Source organism: Chinchilla lanigera, unplaced genomic scaffold (assembly GCF_000276665.1).
Source record: "Chinchilla lanigera isolate Chin_1 unplaced genomic scaffold, ChiLan1.0 scaffold00069, whole genome shotgun sequence".
NCBI lineage: Eukaryota > Metazoa > Chordata > Mammalia > Rodentia > Chinchillidae > Chinchilla > Chinchilla lanigera.
In genome coordinates, this window is record NW_004955470.1 from 5,250,515 (window position 1) to 5,274,010 (window position 23,496).

General features: G+C 47.1%; 1 protein-coding gene across 5 annotated transcripts in view; it reads right to left on the reverse strand.

Moving 5' to 3' along the window:
- Positions 1-23,496, reverse strand: part of Kiaa1211l (KIAA1211-like ortholog) — a 115,777-nt gene that overhangs the window by 22,756 nt on the left and 69,525 nt on the right. For all 5 annotated transcript variants that reach the window (XM_013522807.1, XM_013522805.1, XM_013522806.1 and 2 more), the window contains exons 2-6: positions 19,767-19,846; positions 11,467-11,635; positions 5,995-6,130; positions 5,476-5,637; positions 618-830 (exon numbers count right to left, since the gene is read on the reverse strand). In XM_013522807.1, coding sequence (XP_013378261.1) covers positions 618-830; positions 5,476-5,637; positions 5,995-6,130; positions 11,467-11,635; positions 19,767-19,836 — 750 coding nt within the window. In that variant the 5' untranslated portion in view covers positions 19,837-19,846. The remainder of the gene's footprint in view (positions 1-617; positions 831-5,475; positions 5,638-5,994; positions 6,131-11,466; positions 11,636-19,766; positions 19,847-23,496) is intronic.

Sequence of the window (23,496 nt, forward strand, 5' to 3'; positions counted from 1 at the left end):
TGGTCCCTCATCCCGCCGCCTGTCTCCCCCAGAAATGAGGCATCCGAGGCCCCATCAGGCAGGAGAAAAGACAACCTACGTGGACCACTAAGCTACTAACACCACAAGGCCAAAGTACCCCATGAACCGGGTGATCAGGTTCCAGAACCACAAGGTGCCGTCGCTCCCAGCCGCACGCCCAAAGGAGTCTGGTCCTCACGCTACTAAGCAGGTTCTTGTCCGAGACAGGAGTCATTAGTTTAGTGTTTCAGCTTCTTCTCCCCGTCATTCACTCCCTCGCTGGCTCACTCATTCATCCGCTCAACAAACATTCACCGCATGCCAGCTCTGTGACTAGCACTGCTCTGCAGGCTAAAGTAGAGCCGGGGTCAAGGGCTCAAAGTGAGCGCGTGCATGAGGAAGGTCACCCCTGCGTGTGTCCAGTCCTCTGAAGGAAGTAAACGGTCAGTGTGCGCCTCACTAGGGACAGGAGCTCTGTGCTGAGCACCCCAAGGCTGAAAAGAAGGCAGCCCAGGGAGAGCATGTGAGAGAAAGGAAGGTGGAAACAAGTGGAGTGGGGGGCCCCAAGCCTGCCCACCCACCATCCCCACCCCATGCGGAGGAAGAGGACCCATTACCGAAGACAGACGCCTCATTTTACTCGACCGCTGGTTACGCGGCTTAACCAGGAGCTTGTGCTTGGCTGCAGAGTTGTCCAAGCAGGAGGAGGACTCCGGGGGCTGGCTGAAGTCAGCCACGGGTGCCAGGCTGCTGTCGGAGGTCCTGGAGGAGACGGTGGTGTTGTTCGTGTGGTCTGGAGACTGCGGCCGGGAGGAGGACACTAAGCAGACCTTCACAGGACAAGGAGCAAACACACCAAGCATTAACTTCACGGCTCCATACACAAGCAGCCCTTCCTGGTGTCCTGCACGGCCTCCGCTGGGCTTTACCTGGGAAGGGACAGGTCCAGTCTGGATCTTGACAGGGAACCTTCTAGGATATGACCAAAGAGGTTATATACATGTCTGAAGTGCCACAGTGAAACACAGCATTTTGTAAAATTACTATGCACTCATAAAAATAAAAAGGAAAATTTTTATAGGTAAGCTAGGTGACCAGGAGTTCTAAGTAGTGGTCCAAACCCTGGAAACCTGAGTGTCACGTCTGAGACACAGCAGAGAACATGTGATGGGGCTCCCCTAGCGGGAGAACTCTGTCCCCCCCTCACAGCCGTTTTCTCCAGTGCAAGAGACCAGCCCGATGTGCCAGGGCCGAGGCGCCTGCCCTGCCTCTGGAAGCCGAGAGGTTGGTGCAGAGATGGGATTTCAGGGACTGGGTACAGGAGATGCCAGACCTCACCCGCGTTCGTTCCATCTGGGTGGAGCTCTGTTTGTTCACTCTAAAGTCTCTGCCTCTTCCTGGAGAAATCTGGCTTGAAGTTGCCATCTGGCAAGTTATGGATATGCTACTGTTTATACCCCAGCAGGAGGAACTGACAGCAAAGAGCGAGCGTGTTCTCCGGGGTGGAGGGGGAGCTACATGCAAAGACGCCTGCCCACCAAACTTGGCGAGCTCCTCCACGGAGCAGGGACTAAGAGGGCTCTCCCACCAAGGTGTGTGAGTGTGTGTGTGAGTGTGTGTGTGTGAGTGTGTGTGCATGCGCAAAGCACTGGGCACACTCAGTCCAGAGGAGGGGTGAGGTGCACAGGGAGAACCCGGAGATGCTGGGCTTTCAGGACAACTTCGTAATCTTCAGATGAACCAACCCACCCACCCAGCCACCTACCTGCTTGAGCATGGTGCTCAGTATCAGAGTCACATTTTCATTCTGACTAAAGAACATAACTTTGTTCACCACACAATGGCTTAGTAAGTCCTCCTGAAAACAGTCTCTTCAGAAAAGCAGCAGCAAACCAGGCACCAGGGCCACCCTCTGACAGTGACCTCCAGAACCCCTCCAGAACCTTTCTTGGCCTCCTTTCTACGACCCTGCCTCCCTGAAGACAGCAGGTGGTGAACTAGGGCAGCAACTTAACTAAACTGGATGACGTTTTTTTTTTTTTAAAGGAAACAAGCTCCAACTCAGAAACCACCCCTGCAAAGGAACAACCTAAGAACTTACTTTCCCTGTTCGCATAAAGGTCCCTTCCACTGACTGATGGGAATGGAAGGCCCATCTTCTGTAAGCTGCCCAAATGGGAAAGAACGGGTTGGAAGTGGACATACTGTTTTAGCTCTCTCTTAGCCAGCCAGATACTTACGGGAATAACAGAAGAAAATTACTTTAAAAAGAAACCAAAGGCCTCGTGGCCACGACCGCACCTGCGCCTGCAGCTTTGTCCTCAACAGCGTAGCTGGTGACTCAGGCAGTTGCCTTAGATCGGGCAGGTGACACCTTTGCTGGGTAATCCTCCTCGGGGGTCACAAGCAGGATGTGTATTTGAGAATCACACAAATCTTTGATTTTTACCCTTGTCTAGAGGAACCATGTGTGGAGACTTAGTATAAAATGTCTTTCTGTCTCACGGCCTGAGACTCATGAGAACAGACCAGATGAGGTGCTTTGCCAATGCAGAGTCCGCAGGTGAGAGCACAAAGGGCCTGGGTACCCATCTGTAAGCCTCACACCCCTGCCCCTCCTCCACCTAGGTCCCCTGCGTCTCTACTACCTGGGCAGACCAGCCTGGGCTCAGGCCCACTTTAGCCCCTCCCCATGCCAAGGAGCCTAACTTCCTTGACCTCTGTCCCCTGCAAGCCCTGTGCCAAAGTCACAGCTGGATCTCCACCCCAGGGAACTCAACTTCTCCAGCCTCAGAACTCTCACTTCTCACTTCTGGCCCTGTGGTCATTCTGAGAGCTCTAGGGATCAGGAAAGGCCAATGTCACAACTGAGAAGAATCAGGAGTTTTGCTTTTGATCAGTGATGTGATCACACAAAGTGGGGTGGGTTGGGGCCTTTCCGGCTTGCAGTTCCACAGGAGGGCAGCCAGCACCTGGTTTGCAATTGCACATCTGCACCAGCTGCTCCCAGTCACCCAGTCTTTCCTGAAGTCTACACTGGGCCATTCTGGAAGCAGGGAATTTAAAACTCTTATGTGTGGTCTTCTGTTGTAGAGAATGTGGCTCAAAGGCCCTTGGAGAAGTGGCTTGGGGTTCAGGAGTTTTAAGGGAGCCCTTGGGTAGAGCCACTTTCTAACATTTGTCCTCAAAAAGGAGGCTGGCATCAGCCAACCTGGTCTTAATGCTCCCCCAAACTGTCTGAGGACACAGACTCCAAGAGGTGACAAACCTGCTAAGACCCTCATAGCTGGAAACTCAGAATGAGACCAGTTAGGCCAAAATCTCAACCACGATCACCAAGCACAGTTCCATCAGAGAATTCACATGGTAATGAATTTTCAAAATATTTCCTGAAAAACTTACTCTGTCAGGAAATATTACCTTGGCTATGTCATCAAATATGTGCTGCTAAAGACATTTTTTCCCATAATGATCTTAAGTTTCTTTGTCAAGCATGTGGGCCCCGGGGAAGGTGTCGCATAAGATAAAATCACACAGCCCACAATCTTATCCTCTTGGGACTCCAGGAGCCACTGTATTAAATATTAAATACCATGTGTTATATAAGCACATTTTTAAAAGATGCATTGTCTTTTCTTCTCCATTGGCCAACTTGTGCAGAAAAGAACTTTCTGGACACATAACACAAAGATCAGCTCTTCAGAACCATGACAGCAAAGATTATACATATACATATAATGTGTGTGTATATATACACACACACACACACTATATATGTATATATATAATGCTTTTATATTTTGGGGGGGTGTTTTGTCTTTTTGAGACATAATCTTGCTATGCAGTTCAGGTTGGCCTTGAACTCACTTACGTAGCCCAGGCTGGCATCCAACTTGCAACAATCCTCCTGCCTCAGCCTCCCAAGTGCTGGGATTAGAGGTGTGCGCCACCACACCCAGCGCAGTATTTTTAGATTTTAAAGGCTCAAATTTTGGTTTTCTATGAAGCTTGTGGATTGTGAATATTACTCAGTAATGACTCAGACTTCAGAACTTAATAAAAATCACAGAGTGGGGAGCTGCCGTGAAGGATGGGGTCAGCCCTAGCCCAGCATGGGGGCTCCCCTCGGCCACTGGTGGAGTTTGGACATCATGGCACCGCGGGGCTTTGGAGAGGGGTTTACTCTTTAATGATGGGGTTAGAAACTATCTGCTCCTCTTTACTGCCTGTTCTGGCTGCAGGCAGAGAACTACAGGCAGAGAAACAGCCAGGCTATGGGCATCTGGGGCCATGGGCATCAGGGGCCACGGGCATCCGGGCTGATGGGCTGGGAAGAGGGAGAGTCAGTCGCTGCTCAGCTGGGAGGCAGCTCACAACAGACCTCTCCCCACCATGGGGCCCAGAACACACCCAGTCAGCGTGCTCCTGAGAGAGGGGCAATGAAACCATGCTGAGGTGTTTTAGTGTATTAAGGGGCGCAGGGTTGGTCCGATGGGATCTGGACTCAGGCCACATCACCATCTTGGGAGTCCACAGAGACTTTCAAAAGTTAGGAGTGATGGGGACTTCAAGGCGCCCAAGTTGCCGAATCTCATTCCCAGTGACAGAATCTTCCACCCCGCAACATCACTGTGAGCCGCCCCTCCGCCAGGCCAGAGTGGAAGGCATTTCTGGACGCGCAGGGCAGGTGTGTGGCTATAAATCGCGGACTCCGGCCTTTATTTGCTTTCCAAGTGTCAGGAGAGCTTAAGTAATTCCTATTGGACCCACGCTACAGCAGGGCCCCTCTACACGGGGAGGAGGACCATCTGTTTCGTCGTTTATGTGCAAGTACACTGCATGGGTGCTGAGTGTTCTGACTGCAATAAAATAACTTTTTAAAAAGAATGGCAGCTTCAAGAACGACGGCCTTTATGCAGGAGGAAGAGCTGGCTCCTCAGGTTCCCCTCCTGATTCTATGGGAGGGAGGTATTTGGGGTCAGGTCCTCCACCCTGCTGCGGTCACAAACCCCTCTCCTGCTGCCCTGTCCACCAGAAACACGCCTCACCCTCCACCCAGACCAACAGGTTCTCCCGGCCAGCGACTTAGCCATGGGCTTAGACTGAGTGGTGTATGTTTACTGTCCCTTCCTTCTCCAGCCAAGACTATCGTGAGGACAGAACAGACACAAAGGCATCTCTCTCTTTAAATGGGGTTCCAGGTCCGGTCATCTGCTTTGGGTCAGGCCTACCTTCACCACAAAAATGTCACCCAGACCACATCTCTAAGGCAGACCTGAATTTCTGCTCCAAGAATGAAAACAAACATTGCTCAGGGGCCAGCTGGAGGCTCTGGCGACCTGGGCCACTGCAACCTGCAAACCTTTCTCACCCGGGGACATTTCAGGGGATGGGGAGCGCACAGGGACCCCCAAGCTCCAGCTGCCAGCAGTGGCAGATAAGGAGGGGACGCTGGGTGGCACAGGCTGCACTTGCCTTTATGGTGGTGCCTGAGCCCACGTCGTGCAGCAGGGACATCTCGGGGGGGCTCCGGGGTAGCCCGTCGTCCTCGGAGCTCATGCCGGTGTCCTCCGCCCGCTTGATGGGCAGCCCCCCTGGAGGCGGTGGCCCCATCTTCACGTGGCATTGTATTTTTAACTAGATTGGCACAAAGAACATCTGCTCTGAGTGTTTCCACCAATGACATCTGTCAACCAACCTCCCTGCTCCCTTCTCATTCAGGAAATGTCTCCAACACCCTCGAGTGGCGTGGAGGGAAGAAACGGAAGGATGGCCACCAGCAGCTCTCTTGGTGTCACCTCTCTGTGTCCATCCAAGCTGCCACTCAGCATGAGTAAAGGTCCAGGGTAGCTACCATGGCGTGTCGTGGGAGAGCTGTGGTGTGCCTTTGAATATCAACTTCAAATATATCAAATAGACCAAGCAGAAATCTCTTATAAACTGCTGGACTGGTAGGTGACATACACACTGTGACACCGTCAAGGGAACACTTACCTGCAGAGCTTTAATCCGGTCACACACGTTTTCTTGGGAAAACACCCGCACAGGCCGAGCAGGGTCCTGTCCCGCCTCGGGAATGAAAATGCTGTCGTGTGACAGGGCCCGGCTGCCCAGGGTGCCCCTGGACTCCCTAGGATGAAAGAGCTATTGTGAGACTCTGCCCACCTCCATCTGCCACTGAGCCAGGGTCCTCAGGGTGCAAACAGAGGAGTGTGGGGTAATGGCACGTCACACAGCAAGCTTCTGACCCTTCTGACTCAGCTTATCCCCTCAGTGACAAATGCCACGGGCTACTGTTAGGAGCACTGTAGAGATGGGAATTTTCCCAAGAGATAGAAGGTTGTGTGAATTCCTTTTTTAGTGGAAAAGCCAAGCTCTGAAGAGGTGTGAGGTCCAAGACAAGAGACAAAGGGCTGGACTGGCTGGGTTCTGCGGACACCTGCCCTGGGTGTCCTAGGAGAGAAGGTCAAAGCGTGTGGGTGAACACGCAGCCCCTGGGTGAGCTGGGGCTGCATCTGCACTGCGTCCTCCTAAGGTGGTCCACACCATCCACGGATGCAGTGGCTGCAAGGCCATATCCTCTTGCGGTGACCCGGCAGAGTCTGTGATCAGAGTGACCCAGCTTCCGCGCCTGTGCTCTGGAGCACAGATGGCCAGTGCTTTGGTCATCACCATCCCTGCCTCTTCCCCAGCGCAAGGGTCTGATTTGGAACTAACCCACAGGACATTCATACAATGCCCTCAGAGGATGTGGGAATTCGCTGTCAGATTTTCCTAGCGGCCTGAACAATTGGTGGAAGGAGATGACTGAGACCTGCGGTAAAGGAAGGAAAGCCCCCTCTTCGTGCCCTGGCATCTTGTGCCCACCAATCCCATCCCATCCTCCCCAGGCATCCTGACCCCCTGGGGCATCAGGGACTCTGAGGAGTGGCCCTGCCCCACTGCAGAGGAAAGGTGGTGTTTGCTTTTCATGACACTTTCTAGCCTGCAAGCGAGGCTGTAGCGAGGTCCCTGAGGCTGTCCTCACGCTTCTAGGAAGGAATCAGCCCAGTGTGAAACCCAGCTCTTCCGGCCAACGGCAGCTCTTCACACAAGGTCCCCACACACCTGCATGTCCCCTACAGCAGAGAGCTCATGGCCACACCCCAGGGCAGCCAGGATCACAGCTTAGACACCTCCAGAGTCGGGACAGCAGGAGGAGGCCCCCAAAGAGACACAGTGGCAAAAACACACGCTGTGTGCATCAGGCCGCTCACTTCAGCAGTACTGAAGTGGGAAATGACCCACGGGTCCCTCAACATGCGCCTGCTGAAATAAAACAGAGACATCACGCAACGGAGGACTCAGCGGCTAACCACGCAGGCAAGGAATATCTCTGCGTGGGTGCAGATTATACCATTCCCATAGGTTTAAGCGTTTGCTTACACTTTAAAACATAGAATTAGAAGGGTAAGTGATGAATAAGAACAGCTTCCTTTCGGAGAGAGGGAAAGAACTAGATGGGAAACAGGGTATAAAGGTCCTTGCATTTATAATTTTGTCTTGGGAGCTACGTCAACAGTTTATGTACACGAAAGACAAGAGCAAGCAAAAAGGGAAATAAAACAATCTTTAAAACTGGAAAACAAAAACAGAAAAGCCTAATGTTCCACCAGGTTGTTAACATAACTACACAGAGAAGGGAATTACTTCCAGTGACTTTAACTCTACACCCAAAAGACTTTTCATTTCACCTCCAGGAGAAGATAAATTCTAAGAACAACCAAAACAAACATCAAATTTCACCCTACAGTTTCTTTAACAGTATTCCTGATTTAAAAATTAATGCACAACAATGTTTATAGTATGGGATCTCTGTGTGGGAAAGGGGGAAATAAAATTATTATACCATAGGATGACCAAAATAGGCAATCAAATTAATATCTTAAAATCTAAGGTTTCCAGTATAAGCGAAAAGAGAATAGACTCAAGGAAGTAAAAATATTGCCTTATTAAACTTGACTTAGAAATCCCAGTGAATTAATGACTTATTCTCTTAAAAATAAAAACATATTTCCAAGCTACATCCACAGAAAAGTCTAGACGCGGTGACAGCAATTTAGCAATTCTAACTCCTGGCTGGCAGATGGGTCAGTGAATCCTTTTCATGTAAGGAACAAACCAAAGCCCATGCAAAGAGCGGGAGGCGCATCCTGCTTCCAGGTCTGAGCCAGGAAAAGTGCAACACGGACTGGGATTTCTCATCGTGCCAGAAAGCAAGGGAGCTTTCAAAGAAGAATTTGCTTATGCCAAAAGAATCCCCAGAGGAACTGGAAGTGACCCTTGATAGCCCAAGGAGAGGAGGGACAACTTGAGCATAAAATTGAATAAGAGCCAGGCATGCTGACTCACACCTCTCAACACCTAGGGAGGCTGAGGTATGAAGATCACAGGTTTGAGTCCTGCCTGGGAAATTTAGTAAAACCTTGTCTCAAAACCTCCAGTACTGGGGGGAAAGTGGTTACAGAGGAAAGCAAGTAAAATATATAAAAATCAATGCGTTCACAGTGATATTCAAGAGAAAGGAAAACCCCAAAGTCACTGGTCACCAATGGCAGTTGCTCGGGTACCAGGTCTGTTCTCTGAGGACAAATCAATAAAAGGAGAGGCAAGTCCTCCTGCCTGTCCTGCACAGACTGTATTTCTGGGCAGCCAGGGAGCCGCGGAAGGAAAGTTCTTCACAGAAACATGAATTGAGTGATGGAAATAGAAAAATCACTCTTTGCAATGCAAGAAGTGGGTAATGGGGCTGGGGATTTAGCTCAGCGGCACAGCTCCTGCCTGGCAAGTGCAAGGTCGTGAGTTCGATTCCCAGTACCGGAAAAAAAAAAAAAAACAAACAAACAAAAAAAAAGTGGGTAATGAGCATGCATTGAGAGAGTTATGTGAAGAAGATTGGGCGGGGGGTGGTCACACTGAGCCCCAGCACCCCAGGGCTGGTCTCAGCATCACCACAAGTGAGACAGCCAGCACGTATGCGCCTTGCAACATCGCTGTGACAGGGCAGACGCGGCATCGTCTCGCACCTGAATCTAGTCAGACCTCTGGATGTCGGAGTTCACACGGAGCTGAGAGAACACCAGCACAACTGCAACTGTTTCAACAGACAGAAAGCCCAGAACGTGGGACATTCTGCAGGGCCAAGGGCCTGATCCTCTGTGAGATCAACGACAGGAAGCAGAAGGAGGTGGGTGGGAGAAATTGTTAGCCATGAAATTTAAGCTGGGGCTGGGGCTGGGGCTGGGGTTGAGTGTAGAGCACTTGCCTGCCGTGGGTTTGATCCCTGGTATGGGGAAAAAAATAACAAAAACGAAGGAAGCGGTACTGAGGGATTATCCTGGGTCTTTGCCTAGATCAGCTCTTAAACGGGGTGTGGTGGCACCGCCTGTCCTGCCAGCACACTGGAGACTGCGGCAGAAGGACTGCTGTGACTTGGAGGCCAGCCCGAGCTACATAGTGAGACCCTGTCCCAACAAACCATGTAAGAAAGCGAGGAGGAGGAGGAGGAGGAGGAGGAGGTGAGAGAAGGTGTCGCCACACAGGCACAGGGCCCGCTGATCTGCCAGCATTAACCCATCTTCCCACATGGACATGTTCTGCCCCCAGCCATGGAGGAGAAGCTGCTTCCAGAACTTTCCTAGACGCTCAAGAACAGTGTCGGGAGTTGGTCTCCTCCTCAGCGCTGCTCTCAAAAATGTCACTTTTACTTTCTGGGCCTCATCATCCCTGACGCCCGAGCTTCCTTTCCCGGGACCATCAGTCCTGGGAAACCGTTTCCGGTCACTCAAGACCAGCTGCCTGCTCGATGCCGGGAACAGGCAGATCGGAAGGGCCTGCCCCACTTTGCCCGGGCTCCTGGGACGAGCAGGAGAGGCTGAGCGGGTGGGCCGTCTCTCCCCTGGCTGTGCACCTGTCGGGGGCCGGAGGGGCCGCTCCAGGCCTGTCTCCAGCAACAAGACTGTGCGTCCCGAGGAGGTGGGGCCGCGGGGAAGGGGTCCCTGCACACCAGGACACGGAACGAGCAGTCCTGCAGTCAAGACTGTGCCTGGCTTCCGCAGGTTTGAGCTTGCTGGAGAAGAAATGTGTGCGGCGCGTTCCCTCCCCGGCTCACGAGGAGCAAGGAGAGCCCTCCTGCCCCCTGCTGGCAACAGGAAAAAACCGAAAGAAGGAATACTGAACCATCCCTGTCCAGTCATCTGCTGCCACCAAGTGGTCAGTGTAAAAACAGGCGGGGAGGAAGAAGAGAAGGACCAGGAGGGAACGACACCCTGGCCAGTGCTGGAGCTGGAACCAGAACCACCTGGGCTGCGCTGTTCCCCAACCCCAAGGGCGCCCACGCTCTCGCAAGAGTTTTATCCTCAAATTCAAGGGCCAGTGTTGAAAAGAAAGCACAAAAGCTGGCAAAGCGTTAGACCCAATTCTCTTCTCTTTGGTCACAGGAATGACTGTGACCACACTACCAGCCTGGGAACTGTATTTTGATGATATACAGGTTGCAAACATAAGGATCCCTGCATTGGACCTCCTCCAATTTTCATTCCCATTGGGTCTGTGCTTCCAAATGGTCTGTGGGTAATTTTGATAAGACTGAATCACAGGAAGGCTTTTTCTCTCTGTTCTGCAAAACTGTTCTTATTAGGGGCTGGGGATTTAGCTCAGTGGCACAGCGCCCGCCTGGCAAGCGCGACGTCGTGAGTTCGATTCCCGGTACCGGAAAACAACAAGAACAACAACAAAAAACAAAAAACCAAAAAAACTGCTCTTATTAGATTACCCGGTGCTCAGTTTAGAGAAATGTGTTTTTCTAGTATAGTAATCCACACCCTCAAGATAGTTTCAAGTTAAATAAACCGAGGCCTACAACCCTGCCTCTCTCAGCTGTACGATGGTGGACAGGCTCTGCAGGTTCTCCAAGGCTTACTTTACTTATTTATACGCGGACACATAGTACCTCCTGCCACAGTTACAGTGGACTTCATTTTTCTGTACGTGGGGTCTTTACACTGCACTATATCCCTCGTCTTTAAAAAGAAATTATTTTGAGTCAGGATCTCATTCACTAGCTATGTTGCCTAGGTTGGGCTTGAACTTGTGATCCTCCTGCCTCAGCCTCTCAGAGTGCTTAGATGACAGGCATACACTGCTGTACCCAGCTTGGACTTTTAATATGTACGGCACACGGCACACGGCAACTACCTGGCGAGGTTCCCCGGCTCCAACTTTCTCCATCCTTGTGTGTGAAAGGTCAGGAAACCTCCCTTGTATGGAAGGGCCGTAATGGGATTAGTAGGAGGGAAGGAGGCCTTCCAGGGTGCAGTTACCTGGACATGGAGTTGTGCTGGGCTCAGGCTCCCCGGGGCCCGCTCGTCCCTGCCCCACCCCTCCAGGCGGAAGCGCACCAGCTGGATGGATGCAAAAGCAACTTACTCAAGCTCATCCTCGGAGTCGTAGCCCACCGGCCCGGACTCGATGGGAATGACCTCGCTCTTGGCGGGATTTTGTTTCCAGGCGCTGTTTCCTGTGGACGAAGGTGATTCCTTCCTCTTCTTCTTCCCAAATAACTTCTTAAAAGTTTTGAATTTGGATTTTTTCTTTCCTACGTAGATTTAAAATACAAAGCCATCAGCAGGAGCTGCGTTTGTGTGCAGAGTGAGATGCGCCGGGCCCGGGGCGGGAAGCGGCAGGCCAGGCTTCAGTCCTCTTGCTGACCCCCTGATCGCTCAGAAGTGCCCGGTGCGCTAGACCTGTGTGCTCAGAAACGAATCCCGGGAGAAGGCCGCTGTGGGACCCCGGCCCAGACGCACAGGAGGTCAAGCCGTCATGTCTGGAATGCACACAGGCATCAGCGAAAGTCCCGGTGAGGGAAAGGCTGTGTGATAACCCGCTACACATTTCCTTTTTTAGAAGAATTAAGCATTACTTTAACTACACACACTGAGAGGGTACGGTGTGGTGATCTGGCACACGGTACAGAGTATACTGGTCAAATCTGGGTAGTTAACATTTCCAATCACCTTAAATTAAAAAAAAATTAATATACAATCCTTGCACATATTTACAAAGCACAATGCAATAATTCAACACGTGTATACAGTATAGCTCCATCACATCAGGGTAGCTAACACCTCCATCTCAGTATTGTTATTTTGTGTTGGGAGCCTTCAAGTTCTTCTAATTATTCACAGAATGTGCACTAGGTCATTGGGAGCTAAAGTCCACACACCGTGCTGTGGATCACTAGCACTTACTACTTCTCTCTGCAACTGGGTACCTGCTAGCTATTTAACCTCCCTCCCTGCCACCCTTCAGACTCTCTAGTAATCAGATCATACAGTCTGGCCAACATTTGCTATTTGCCTTTCTGCATCTGACTTCTGTCCCTTAGTGTACCTGCTCCAGTTCCACTCATTTTGCTGCAAATAATACCATACCCATCCCTTTTTGGTGACTGAATAATATTCCACCATACATATACTTTAAGTGATTCAAATTATTTTAAAAATAAATTTCAAATGCTTTATCTAGTGTGGACAAAGCACAAAGGGCAATGGGAGGAGGCCAGTCTCACAGGCAAGGCACGCCAAGCACCAGGACAAACAACTCCGGATGATACAAATGGCCAAGTAGTGGCCGTCCCGCGGAGGAAGCAGCTCATGCTTCCTGGATCGTCACAGTGTGCAACCCTTTGGAAGCGGGATTCCGTGACCATCGCTCTGATACGCCCTGCATGCTCATCCGCAGGTTCTATCACAGCCAAGACCTCACAGCCCTGAAAGAGCAGTGCAGCCCATTCCTCTCCTCCCAGGTGTGTGACGTCAGAGGTGACCGTGCACTGCTAATGCACCAACAAATCTGCTAGAGCAATTAGCTAAAGACGCTGTCTGAGTGAATATCCTCGGGCACGGAAGCCCTTTAAACATAAAACAGGACCTTTTTTTTCTGCGTGAGTTCTCCCTTGAAAGTTTAGGGGTCCTGTCTTTATGTGGGAATTACTTAGGACTACTTCAGCAGGCACCAAGGGAGCGTCTCCCCAAAGGGAACTAAGTTCTTTCTGACGCCCAGTGAGAATCTCTTTACAGTCACACAATGTTCATATCAGTAACGACTGGGTGTCCCCGAGAGTTTACGAGTTCAAAAGACTCCTGAGTGTCTGCGTTTGGCCAGGACGCCGCCTGGCTTTGGCCCAGGAACAGTCCCGCAAGGCTGAGCAAACCGCGCCCCTCCCTCTCCTGCGGTCGGACATGGGGCACCCGGTTCCTCCGTGCCGCCTCTTTCCTGCTTGATCAACTGCACCGGGGGTCTGCCAGCTGTACACACCCATAAGAAATCTGGCTTTTGGCCGGGCGTGGTGGCGCACGCCTGTAATCCCAGCACTTGGGAGGCTGAGGTAAGAGGATCATTTCGAGTTCGAGACCAGCCTAGGGTACAAAGTGAGCTCAAGGCCAGCCTGAACTGCATAGCAAGACCCTGTCTCAAAAAGATGAAAAAAAAAAAAAAAAAGAAATCTGGCTTTGTTAATTCTATGGGATATTTATATTACAGCCATTTCCGTTCTCAGCTTTACTCTTCTTTCTTGCACTTTTTTTTTTCAGGTTCACTTTGCTATTTTTTAAACAAACCTCTTGAACACTTAGCTTACTAACTGTCAGGCTTTTTCTGTATTTATACATTGACAGGCAATACATTTCCCTCTCAGTTTGTGTTAGCTGCATGCATATATTATCAACTGTAGTGTTTTCAACATTGTTTGGTTGAAAATATTTTCTAATTGGCATAATGATGCTTTCTTAGATCAGCAGGTTATTTAGAAAAGTTTGTCTTCATTTCCAACCACTTGTGGACTTTAATTATTTTTCTGTTAATGAATTCTAGCTTAATTGTAATGTGGTAAGATAATAGCTTCTTAATGATTTGATCCATTCAAATTTGGGAAGACTTGCTTTATGGTTTATCATATTGACAATTTTTTGGTGGGATCTTGCTATGCAGTCCAGACTGGCCTTGAACTATTTAGCCCAGGCTAGCTTCAAACTCGTGGCAATCTTCCTGCCTCAGCCTCCTGAGAGTGGGGATTGCAAGTATATGCCACCATGCCCAGCTATATAGACATTTCTTGTACACATTCCTATGATGCTGAAAATAATGTATTTTCTTCCATGTTCTATACCTGTTAATTAGAATAAAATCTTTTTCTTTTTAATTGTGTTGCCAAATTATCATCTATTTATACATTTATTGCCAATTTCACAGAGAGCGAAACTAACCCATGGTGTAGATTTTCTTATTTATCTTTTAGTTATCAATTTCTAGTTTACAAAAAATGTAAAATTATTTTCTTGCTAATTGATTCTTTTGTGAAATGACCCTCTTTATTTTAATTATGTTTTTGCCTTAAAAAATTTTTTTTTTGGAGACAGGGTCTCGCTATGCAGTTCAGGCTGGCCCTGAACTCACTTTGTAGCTCAGACTGGTCTCGAACTCGCGAAGATCCTCCTGCCTCAGCCTCCCAAGGGCTGGCATTACAGGTGTGTGCCACTACACCCAGCTCTTAAATTTTATTTTGATTACTATGAATATAGTTTTGTCATCTCCTTTTGTCTAGTATCAAAGTATGTTTTCATACACTTTTATTACCCTCACTTTTCTGAATCTTTGTATTTAAATTAATATATTTAGAGTGTCAGAAATCAAATCTGATAGCATTTAATTCTTAAGAGGAACAACTAATATAATCAATCTACTTATGCTCATTGTAGATATATTAATAAAAAGTCTACCATCCAAGGTGTGTTTTCTAAACGTCCTTTCTTGTCTTCTTTTGGGTTAATTGACCTTTTCATTGATTCTTCTCTCATCAGTCACTTCCCTCATAGCCTGAAGTCTCACCTTTGTTCCCGTTCTGTCACCAGCTACTGACTGACTGTGTTATGCATTCTGTGATGCGTCAATACGAGGGCTCCTGAACGCCGGAATCCCATTTTTATGTCCCACTATTTTCATTCTGATTGTTAAAAAATATGTTCCCACCCATGCGCTCACCGCTCCTCTAGCATACATGGGGTTGCATAATAAGTTCCACAATCAAGTTGCAAAACTCTACAGAACATCAGTTGTCAAAGTTTTCTGGAGCTGCCTTTCTGTAGTCAAACCTTTCCTTACCTGTAACCCCTCGTGTCCACTAATATCGCCTGTTCCTAGTTTGGCTCCTTCCAGAATGTCACATACATTGGGTGGGACTGTACGTAGCCTTCTGATTTTGGAGTTTTTCATACATGGACTCATTCACGTCATTCCGTCTACCAATAGTTTGTCCCTTTTGATTGCCAAGTAGCATTTCATTGTGTGGACTCAGCCAACTGAAGGGGACTTGGCATTTCAGTTTTCAGCAACTATGAATAGAGCTGCTGTAGGTTTTTGTGTAAACACACATTTTCATTGTTCTTAGGTAAACACCTCAGAGTGGGACTGCTGAGTCATAGGCTGTGTATGTCTGAAAATTTTCCAGAGCAGCTGTACCATTCTGTCTTCCCACCAGCAATGCGTCCTCCTCGCCCTTGTTACTGGGTTTTGTTTTGTTTTGTTTAAGACATTCTGGGAGGTGTTCAGTGTGTTTCCTTGGCGTTTTAATTTACCTAATCACTACAGATGTTGAGCTTTTCTTCATATGTTTATTTGCCATCTGTGCATCTTCTTAGAGAAAGCATCTTTTACAATTTTCTGTCTATTTATTTTCTGTTTGAATTTTGAGAGTTTTAAGTATATGACGTAGAGCCAGGTGCGGGGGCGCACACCTGCAATCCCAGCACTCAGGAGGCTGAGGCAGGAGGATTGTTGTGAGTTTGAGACCAGCCTGGGCTACAAAGTGAGCTCAAGGCCAGCCTGAACTGCATAGCAAGACCCTGTCTCAAAAAGACAAAAAAAAAAAAAGTATATGTAAGAAGTTCTTCATCAAATGTAATTGACAAATATTTTCTTACACTTTAACTTGTATTTTTATTTTCTTAACAGTGGCTTTCACAGAGAAAAATCTTAAATGTCGATGAAATCCAATTGATCAATTTTTTCTTTCATGGACTGAGAGACCCTATCTAAAAACTGTTACCTAATCCTAGGTCATAAGTATTTGGTCTTATGCGTTCTTTTAAAGGCTTTAGAGTTTTACATTTTTGTAAACAAATACATGACACATTTTGGGTTAATTTTTATATATACTCTGTGAGATATAGTTAAGTATTCATTGTTTTTATATGAGTATCCAGTTGTTCTAGTACTATCTGTTGAAAAGGTTACCCTTTTCCCACTGAATAGCTTTTCTAACTTTGTCAAAAACCAACTGATCGTATTTCTGTGGGTCTACTTTTGGACTCCATCCCGATCTGTTTATCTCTTTGTATCTATCCTTTTCCCAGTGCCTCACCTTCTCAATTACAGCAGTTGATATTAAGTCTTGAGATCACATATTATGAGTCCTCCGATTTTGTCCTTTTTCAAAACTGTTTTACCTCTTGTAGTTTTTCGCTTTTTCACATAAATTTTAGAGTCAGTGTGCCAATATCTGCAAATACTTTCTGCGGGGTGTTGATTGCTTCGTATTTACCAACCCTTTGCCACCTCCCGCAGGCTATTTCAAAGCAAACCCTCCATAGGCTATTTTCATTTTGTTCCACTAGATTTGGCTCTTTCCTACATACAAGGTTTATGAATATTCATGAAGATAAAAAATGATTACTGGTCAATATTTCTGCTCCAAATATCAAGCTAACAGTATTCCAGAGCTCCATATCCGTCTTTTAAACAATGCTCTATACCTCTATGTACTAGACAGGGCATCTGTAGCTTGCTTTGTGAAGTGACCTCTCAGCAACACTTCTGGCTCATAAACATGGTCTCTCTCTCCATCTAGTTAGGTCTCTGTTCGATTTTAAAGCAATTATTTGCATATACTGTTACATATATCTTGTTAGATATAGACATAAGTATTTCAAATTTTTGGTGCTTTTAAAATATTTCAAATGTTCAATTACGTATTGCTAATGTACAGAAAGATAACTGATTTTTAATGAGTTTATATTTTGCAACCCTAAACTTAAATTTTATAATGTAAATTTAAGATTTATTAAAATTTAAGATTTTATATTTCTATGTATATTTTCAATAACTGTATCATCTGCCAAGGGTTTTACTTCTTCTTTCCCTAATTATGTTCTTTCTTTCTTTGTTTTGTTTTCTTGTCTTATTGCCATGGTTGGTTAACATATTGCTTTTTACGGTTTCTTGGGAATTCCAGATAGTTTTGATCACTTTTATTAGCTCCAAAAATTATATATACTTATTTTATAGCATATAGCATATATTTTATAGCATATATCTGGTCACTGTTGTATTTATGCCTTCAGGGTCTGTTATCACTTGTACCAGTACCACAGGCTGAGTGACTTCAACAGGTGCGAGCTGTCTCATAGCTCCCGAGTCTAGAAGGCTAAAATCAAGGTGGTATTGGCATGGCTGGCTCCTTCTGAGCCTGCGACACAGAGGTCTGCCCCATTTCTTCTCCCGAACTTCTGGCAATTTACCAGCAAGCGTTGGTGTCCTGAGCATGTGGCTGCACCAGCCCTGCTTTGCTCCCTGTCCACAGGCTGTTGTCCATTCTTGGGTGTCTCCATTGATATTTCTGCCCTGGATAAGGACACCACTCACACTGCATTTGGAGCCCACTAATTACCAAACAAGAGCACATTCTCAGATGCTGGGGACTTCAGCATAGGACTGCTAGGGGGACAAAATTCAACTCACAGCATGTTGGCTCCTGTCCATGGTGCCCCGCTGCCCTGTATGTTTGGTTATCACTGAGTGTGCCCTTGTCTTAGAACTGAAAATGTTACATTCTACAATAACAGACGGATGGAAGGAACCTTCCTCTGGAGACGATTGTTGCTTCTGCAAAGCACCTGGGGTTACACCCGGTGTCAGTGCTCTACTTACTAAAGGTTGAAGTTCTCTGATTACCCAAGTGATACACATGTAAGCTGCAATCCACCCAGCGTTGGCTGATCCATGATTCCCACCCACTGAGAATCTATAGCTCCTTGAGCACCTGGCTTATTGCTTTTTACCCGGCAGTGCACCTGCTACAGGGCCTGCACTTTGTTTACTCATCCTCTCTCCCCTTCCACCCCATGAGGACATAAAACTAAAATTTAAAATTTCTAAGACTGGTAAAAGATCTTGTGCTTCCTCGTCTTTCTGGGCTACCATTTCTCTCTCACTTCTGATTTTTTATTTTTAAAAATAGTTTCAAAGAATTTCTTTTTTTTCTTTCCTTCCTTTCTTTTCTTCTTTCCTTCCTTCTTTCCTTCCTTCCTTGCTCCCTTCCTCCCTTCCTCCCTTCCCTTCCTCCCTCCTTTCTCCCTTTCTCCTTTCCTTCCTTTCTTTCTTTTTGGTCTTTTTGAGACAGAGTTTTACTATGCAGTTCAGGCTGGCCTTGAACTCACTTTGTAGTCCAGGCTGGCCTTGAACTCGCAGTGATCCTCCTGCCTCAGCCTCCTGAGTGCTGTCAAAGAATTTCTTATCTAAATAATTCTTAATTTCAAATGGGAGAGGGCTGAGGCAAAAACATTAGGCTCATTATTATTTGGTGGGGGAGAAAGGAACACTTAGTTTCTTCCTGTTCTAAAACTGATTTTCCATGGTGATCTCTGTAAGTACCCTACATTAGCATTTATTGAGGTTGTTTCAGGGTAATGAAACACTTATTCAAACTATTTTCTTATTTAAAATCAGTAATAATCCAAGGTCGCACAATGGGCATTTGAAACTCCATTTTTTTTCCTCAGTATTAATCTTAAAAAAAACAAAAAACCCTTACTTTATATTTGGGTTCATTTGGTACCTATTGAAGTGTGACAGAGAAAAAGTGATTCTAATACACAGGAACAAGAAAATCTATTTATAATATATAAACTAAAGTCTTTTCTGAAATTAGTATCTGAAGCTAGCGGCTAGGGGCTAGAATTTAATACCGCTGGAAGCTATTCTTCCTGAACTAAATCAAAGAAAATCACTACTGGCATTTTGACTTTAAAAGAGAGCTGGAGGCTTTCATTGACGAAATAAGGGGAAGATAAACAGCTAATCTAGAGAAAAGGTACATCGTGGGGAGAGAGATGTTTCTGAACATCAACTTCACAACTGTATGAAGACGTAAACAGAATTTATGGATAGCAGTGACCCAGTCACACAACTGGAGAACTACTGGACTCCGTTCTGAAATAATGATTCACAGGCCTAGAATTTAGCTCAGGAATGGCCTCCTGAAGGAGAATAAAAGTCACCAGAGAGAGCGGTCAAAGGCTCTCTCTTGATGTAATTATTTTTCTGGCTGATGTGCCTTTCCTGTGCTTTGTTCGACTGACACCTTTGGGTAACCTTGGATGACAAATGAATCCACTTAGCCCTTTTTCCTTTGAAGTCAAACATGGAGACGTGTTTACCTCCCGGATGAGGAAAATGATATTAAAATCCCCTGTATTTGCAGAGAACAAAAGGAATGCTGCCCCCGAGTAGCTTGAATACTGTGTATGCATGCCAGTCACCGCGCAGGGCCTGCTGTGTCTGACCACGCTGGGGCCTGGACACTCCCTCTCCCAACGCCCTGTCTCCTCTGTCAGCCTCTCCCGCCAGCCCCACAACCACAGGCTCTTCCTCGCTGTGGGAAACCCGGGCCTTACCTGTGTTGTCCTCGCCAAGGTCTTCTGCAGCCTCCCGAAGCTTAATGTCCATCACCCTCGTGGAAATCATGTCCAGCTCACTAAAATCAGAGGGAAATTCAAGTTAAAGGGCCATGCTGAACAGAAGCTATCAAGCAACATAATGGCGGCGGTGCCTGCTCTGCCCCTGACCTTGCCCACAGACACCCCTGCGAAGACAGAGCCTGGGCACAGTGCAGAACAATACAGGCCCCAAACCCAGCCACGGGTCCAAGGTCGGTGGTCACCTGAGCATTTTGCTAATTACCAGCTGAGGCAATTTAGTGGAAAACAGGACCACGCCATTTACACAATGCAATCAGGTTCTTTCTTCCAAAGCGTTCTTCTCAAATGATGAGAAGTTATACTGTTTTCACGTTTATTGTAGTTTAGAAAATACAGAGAATAGAACTCACCCATAATCCTGCCAGCAGGGATAACCACAGTTAATGTTTTAATCTCCTTCCAATATTTTTTCTGTGCAACTACTTTGTGTACATGCACACACATCAGGAAGTTTAAGTGCCTGATTTTTAAATTTATACTACCGTATTAGAATTCTTGATAGGTGTGATTTTAATGGCTACATCATACTGCGATATCACTTTATATTTTACATTGAATTTCTCGAAAACTTCCAAGCACGTATAAAAGAACACAGAACATACGAGGAACCTAGCATATGGCTCCTCCTACTGCATTTGCTTCACCACACCCCACTCACTAGATTATTTTCAAGCAAAAGATCCCAGACGCTATTATCAGTTCACCCAGATGGATCTGGCTTCTTTCTAAACAGAAATTTCTGACTCTTCACGGAAATCAAATACATGTTTCCTCGTCTGTACTTCTGCCACACAGTACTGAGCATTCCGTGTCCCTGTCTCCCATACCTGACCTCAAATTGTGTACTCTCTACAAAATGTGACCAAAACATATGAAGGTTTCAATTTTTAAAATGATTATGGCAAAAGCCACACTGCCATTCATCAGCCTCAAAATCCTCTCCCTTGCTTCAAAGCTCTTTGTCGCATCATTTTTGCCACTTTCTGAAGCAGTTCTAAAAGTCCTCTTTCATAAGTGTGTTTATGAAATGTGATTTAAAAAAAAATCACAGGGCATGCTGGTGCTGAGCACCATCCAGCCAAAGGGCTGACTCCTAAAATCATTACATGTATCCTCATCCACCCGATTCTCTGCATCTGGCACTGTGCAACATCCGGCTCTTCCACAAAGTCAAAATGACCGTGAAAGGGAATGTTCTGAACCAATTCGGGACATCAAGGCAGCCAACAGCACAACTAAAGACACTCAGGAAAGACCACTTCCAGAACTGCTGCAGGAAGTAGTGAGAATGATGAGATAAGTGTATTTGAAGCAAGGGAGAATATTCTGAGGGGGTTCATGACAATGTATCTTGTACTGTAGTAATTTATAAAATTTAAACATCCACTGTATGTTTTGATCACACCTTATGCACAATACACACAGTTCATCTAGAAAGCTATTTCTTCCTGGGAGAGACTCTGAATCCCCACACTTAAACAGGGAGGCTCCAATTCTTAATTAAGCAATTCACATTTATGACTTGTACACAACACATAAAAGAAAATTACAGGGTAAATACAAAGAAGAAGAAATTTAACAGGCAGGGGCCTGTGCCAGAGTTGCAACTACTATTTAGGTCTCCTTTAACGACAGTGTCAGAGTGTCTGTCCTCTTTCCTGGCTAATTCCTTAAAAGCTGAAAGAAAGCTTCGCCAGCTTCAGTTCTCAATTTTCATACAATTTGGCTTCTGGTCTTGTGTCAGCTCTGCCAAAAACTCTTTATTGGAACCTCACCAAATCTGACTCACGCTCATGCTATCGTTATATAGAAAATGAGGACGGAATAGAAATAGCGCTTTTCAAATTCTTGACCACTGTTTTGGGATTGAAAGAACTGCCTTGTTTTCACTATCTGTATTCACTGTCAAAGTAACAGACTGTGCGGTCAAACAGCAGAGCGACTACATCATTGCAGGCTGGTGACCCTGTCCAAAACCTGGGTGCTCTGAAAGGGCGCCTCTCTCACCCCCACGAAATGTCAGAATTAGTCAGCACCCTCCGGACACCTTAGTCTTGTGGCTCAGTGACATTACTGGAGGAGGGGTACCACAAGGCATGGGCGCAAGAGGCAATGGAAAAAGAAAAAGTGGGGAATAAGAGAGTGAAAAGGTGAGGGCTACTTAGGAGTCACCAGCTGCTGACCTGGGTACCACCTGAAGCTGCCACTGAGGTGGACAGACGTGCAAGAACTCTCCATTGTTGGGATGTGGAATCCACCACAACTGCAAATTACTTATTGAGTGTAGAGTGTCTCATCTCAATTATCCTATTTATCCCCCAAGAACTTTGAATGTTCTCAGTTTTTTTTTTTTCTGGTACCGGGAATCGAACTTACGACCTTGCGCTTGCCGGGCAGGTGCCATGCCGCTGAGCTAAATCCCCAGCCCCGAATGCTCTGAGTTTGGAGATGAGGCCATATGTGGTATGATTAAAAAATACAGTGAATATATGAATTTTTAAAATGATTACAATAAAATACACATTGCCATTAATTCTCTTCAAAATACTTCCCCTTGCTTCAAATGTTCATCCCATAATTCTCACTTTCTTTTCTTTTCTGTTCTTTTTTTTTTGGTACTGGGATTAAACTCAGGACCTCAAGCTTGCCAGGCAGGTGCTGTGCCCCTGAGCTATGTCCCCGACCCTGACCTGTAGTCTTTGAAGCAAGGTGACAGGTAAGTGTTACCGACCCTGTAGCTCCCAGGAAACGTGCGAGCCAGGTGGGAGGGACAGCCGCGCTCTACACCGTTGGCTGGGATGGAGTCTTGAGTAAGAGGCTATGACTTCCCAAAGCATAAATGATTACACATCCGAGCCGAAGCACCGACCCCAAAACATTACATACTGCCTTGAATTGTGTTATGCAGATGACTCTTCCCGCATAACCTCTCTGCACATGGCAGAGGTGACCTCAGGCCTCCTACCTAGCCCAGCTCATGGCACTCACCTACTTCCCGCCATTCTCACAGTCACTCATCCTCAAGCCACTCCCTTCTTCATGAATTAATAAAACCCAGATTCGGCCCTGAGTTGAGACCTTTGTTCCGGGTGGCCATCCTCCTAGCTGGACTTAGGACCCCTTGGCTCCCCACAACTACAAATATCCTTAGTGTCCTGATTCTTCTCATGGGTTGTTCTGGCAGCGGTAGATTGGAATTAACTCGCTAGAATTCTAGTAACTTTTCCATGGGATCACAAATATAAACTTCCTGGACGTGATGAGGACCAGGAAGGGCTCTCTATATACTCTGACTAATGCAGACCCCTAGATGATTCTGCTACTGCCACCACCCATCCCTCTGACACAACAAAGATCCCGGGGCTCAAATTTATGGAGCAAAGACACCCCTGTTGTCCCGGGGGCCAACGCATGTGAAAACTGGCACCAAGTGCCCTCTGGTGCCCCTCCTGAAAGGCCAGCGGACCCTACGCTCTGTCTGGCTCACTGCAAAGCAGACTGACAGCCATGCGGGTGAGTGCACGGGCCCAGGGAAACACGCACACCGCATCCGCACCACAGAACACCCAGGCGCCCTCCCTCCCTCCACGGGGCGTGCACGGTGTGGAAAGTGGCCCCATTGACCTGCTGTAGTCCAGAGGCTCAG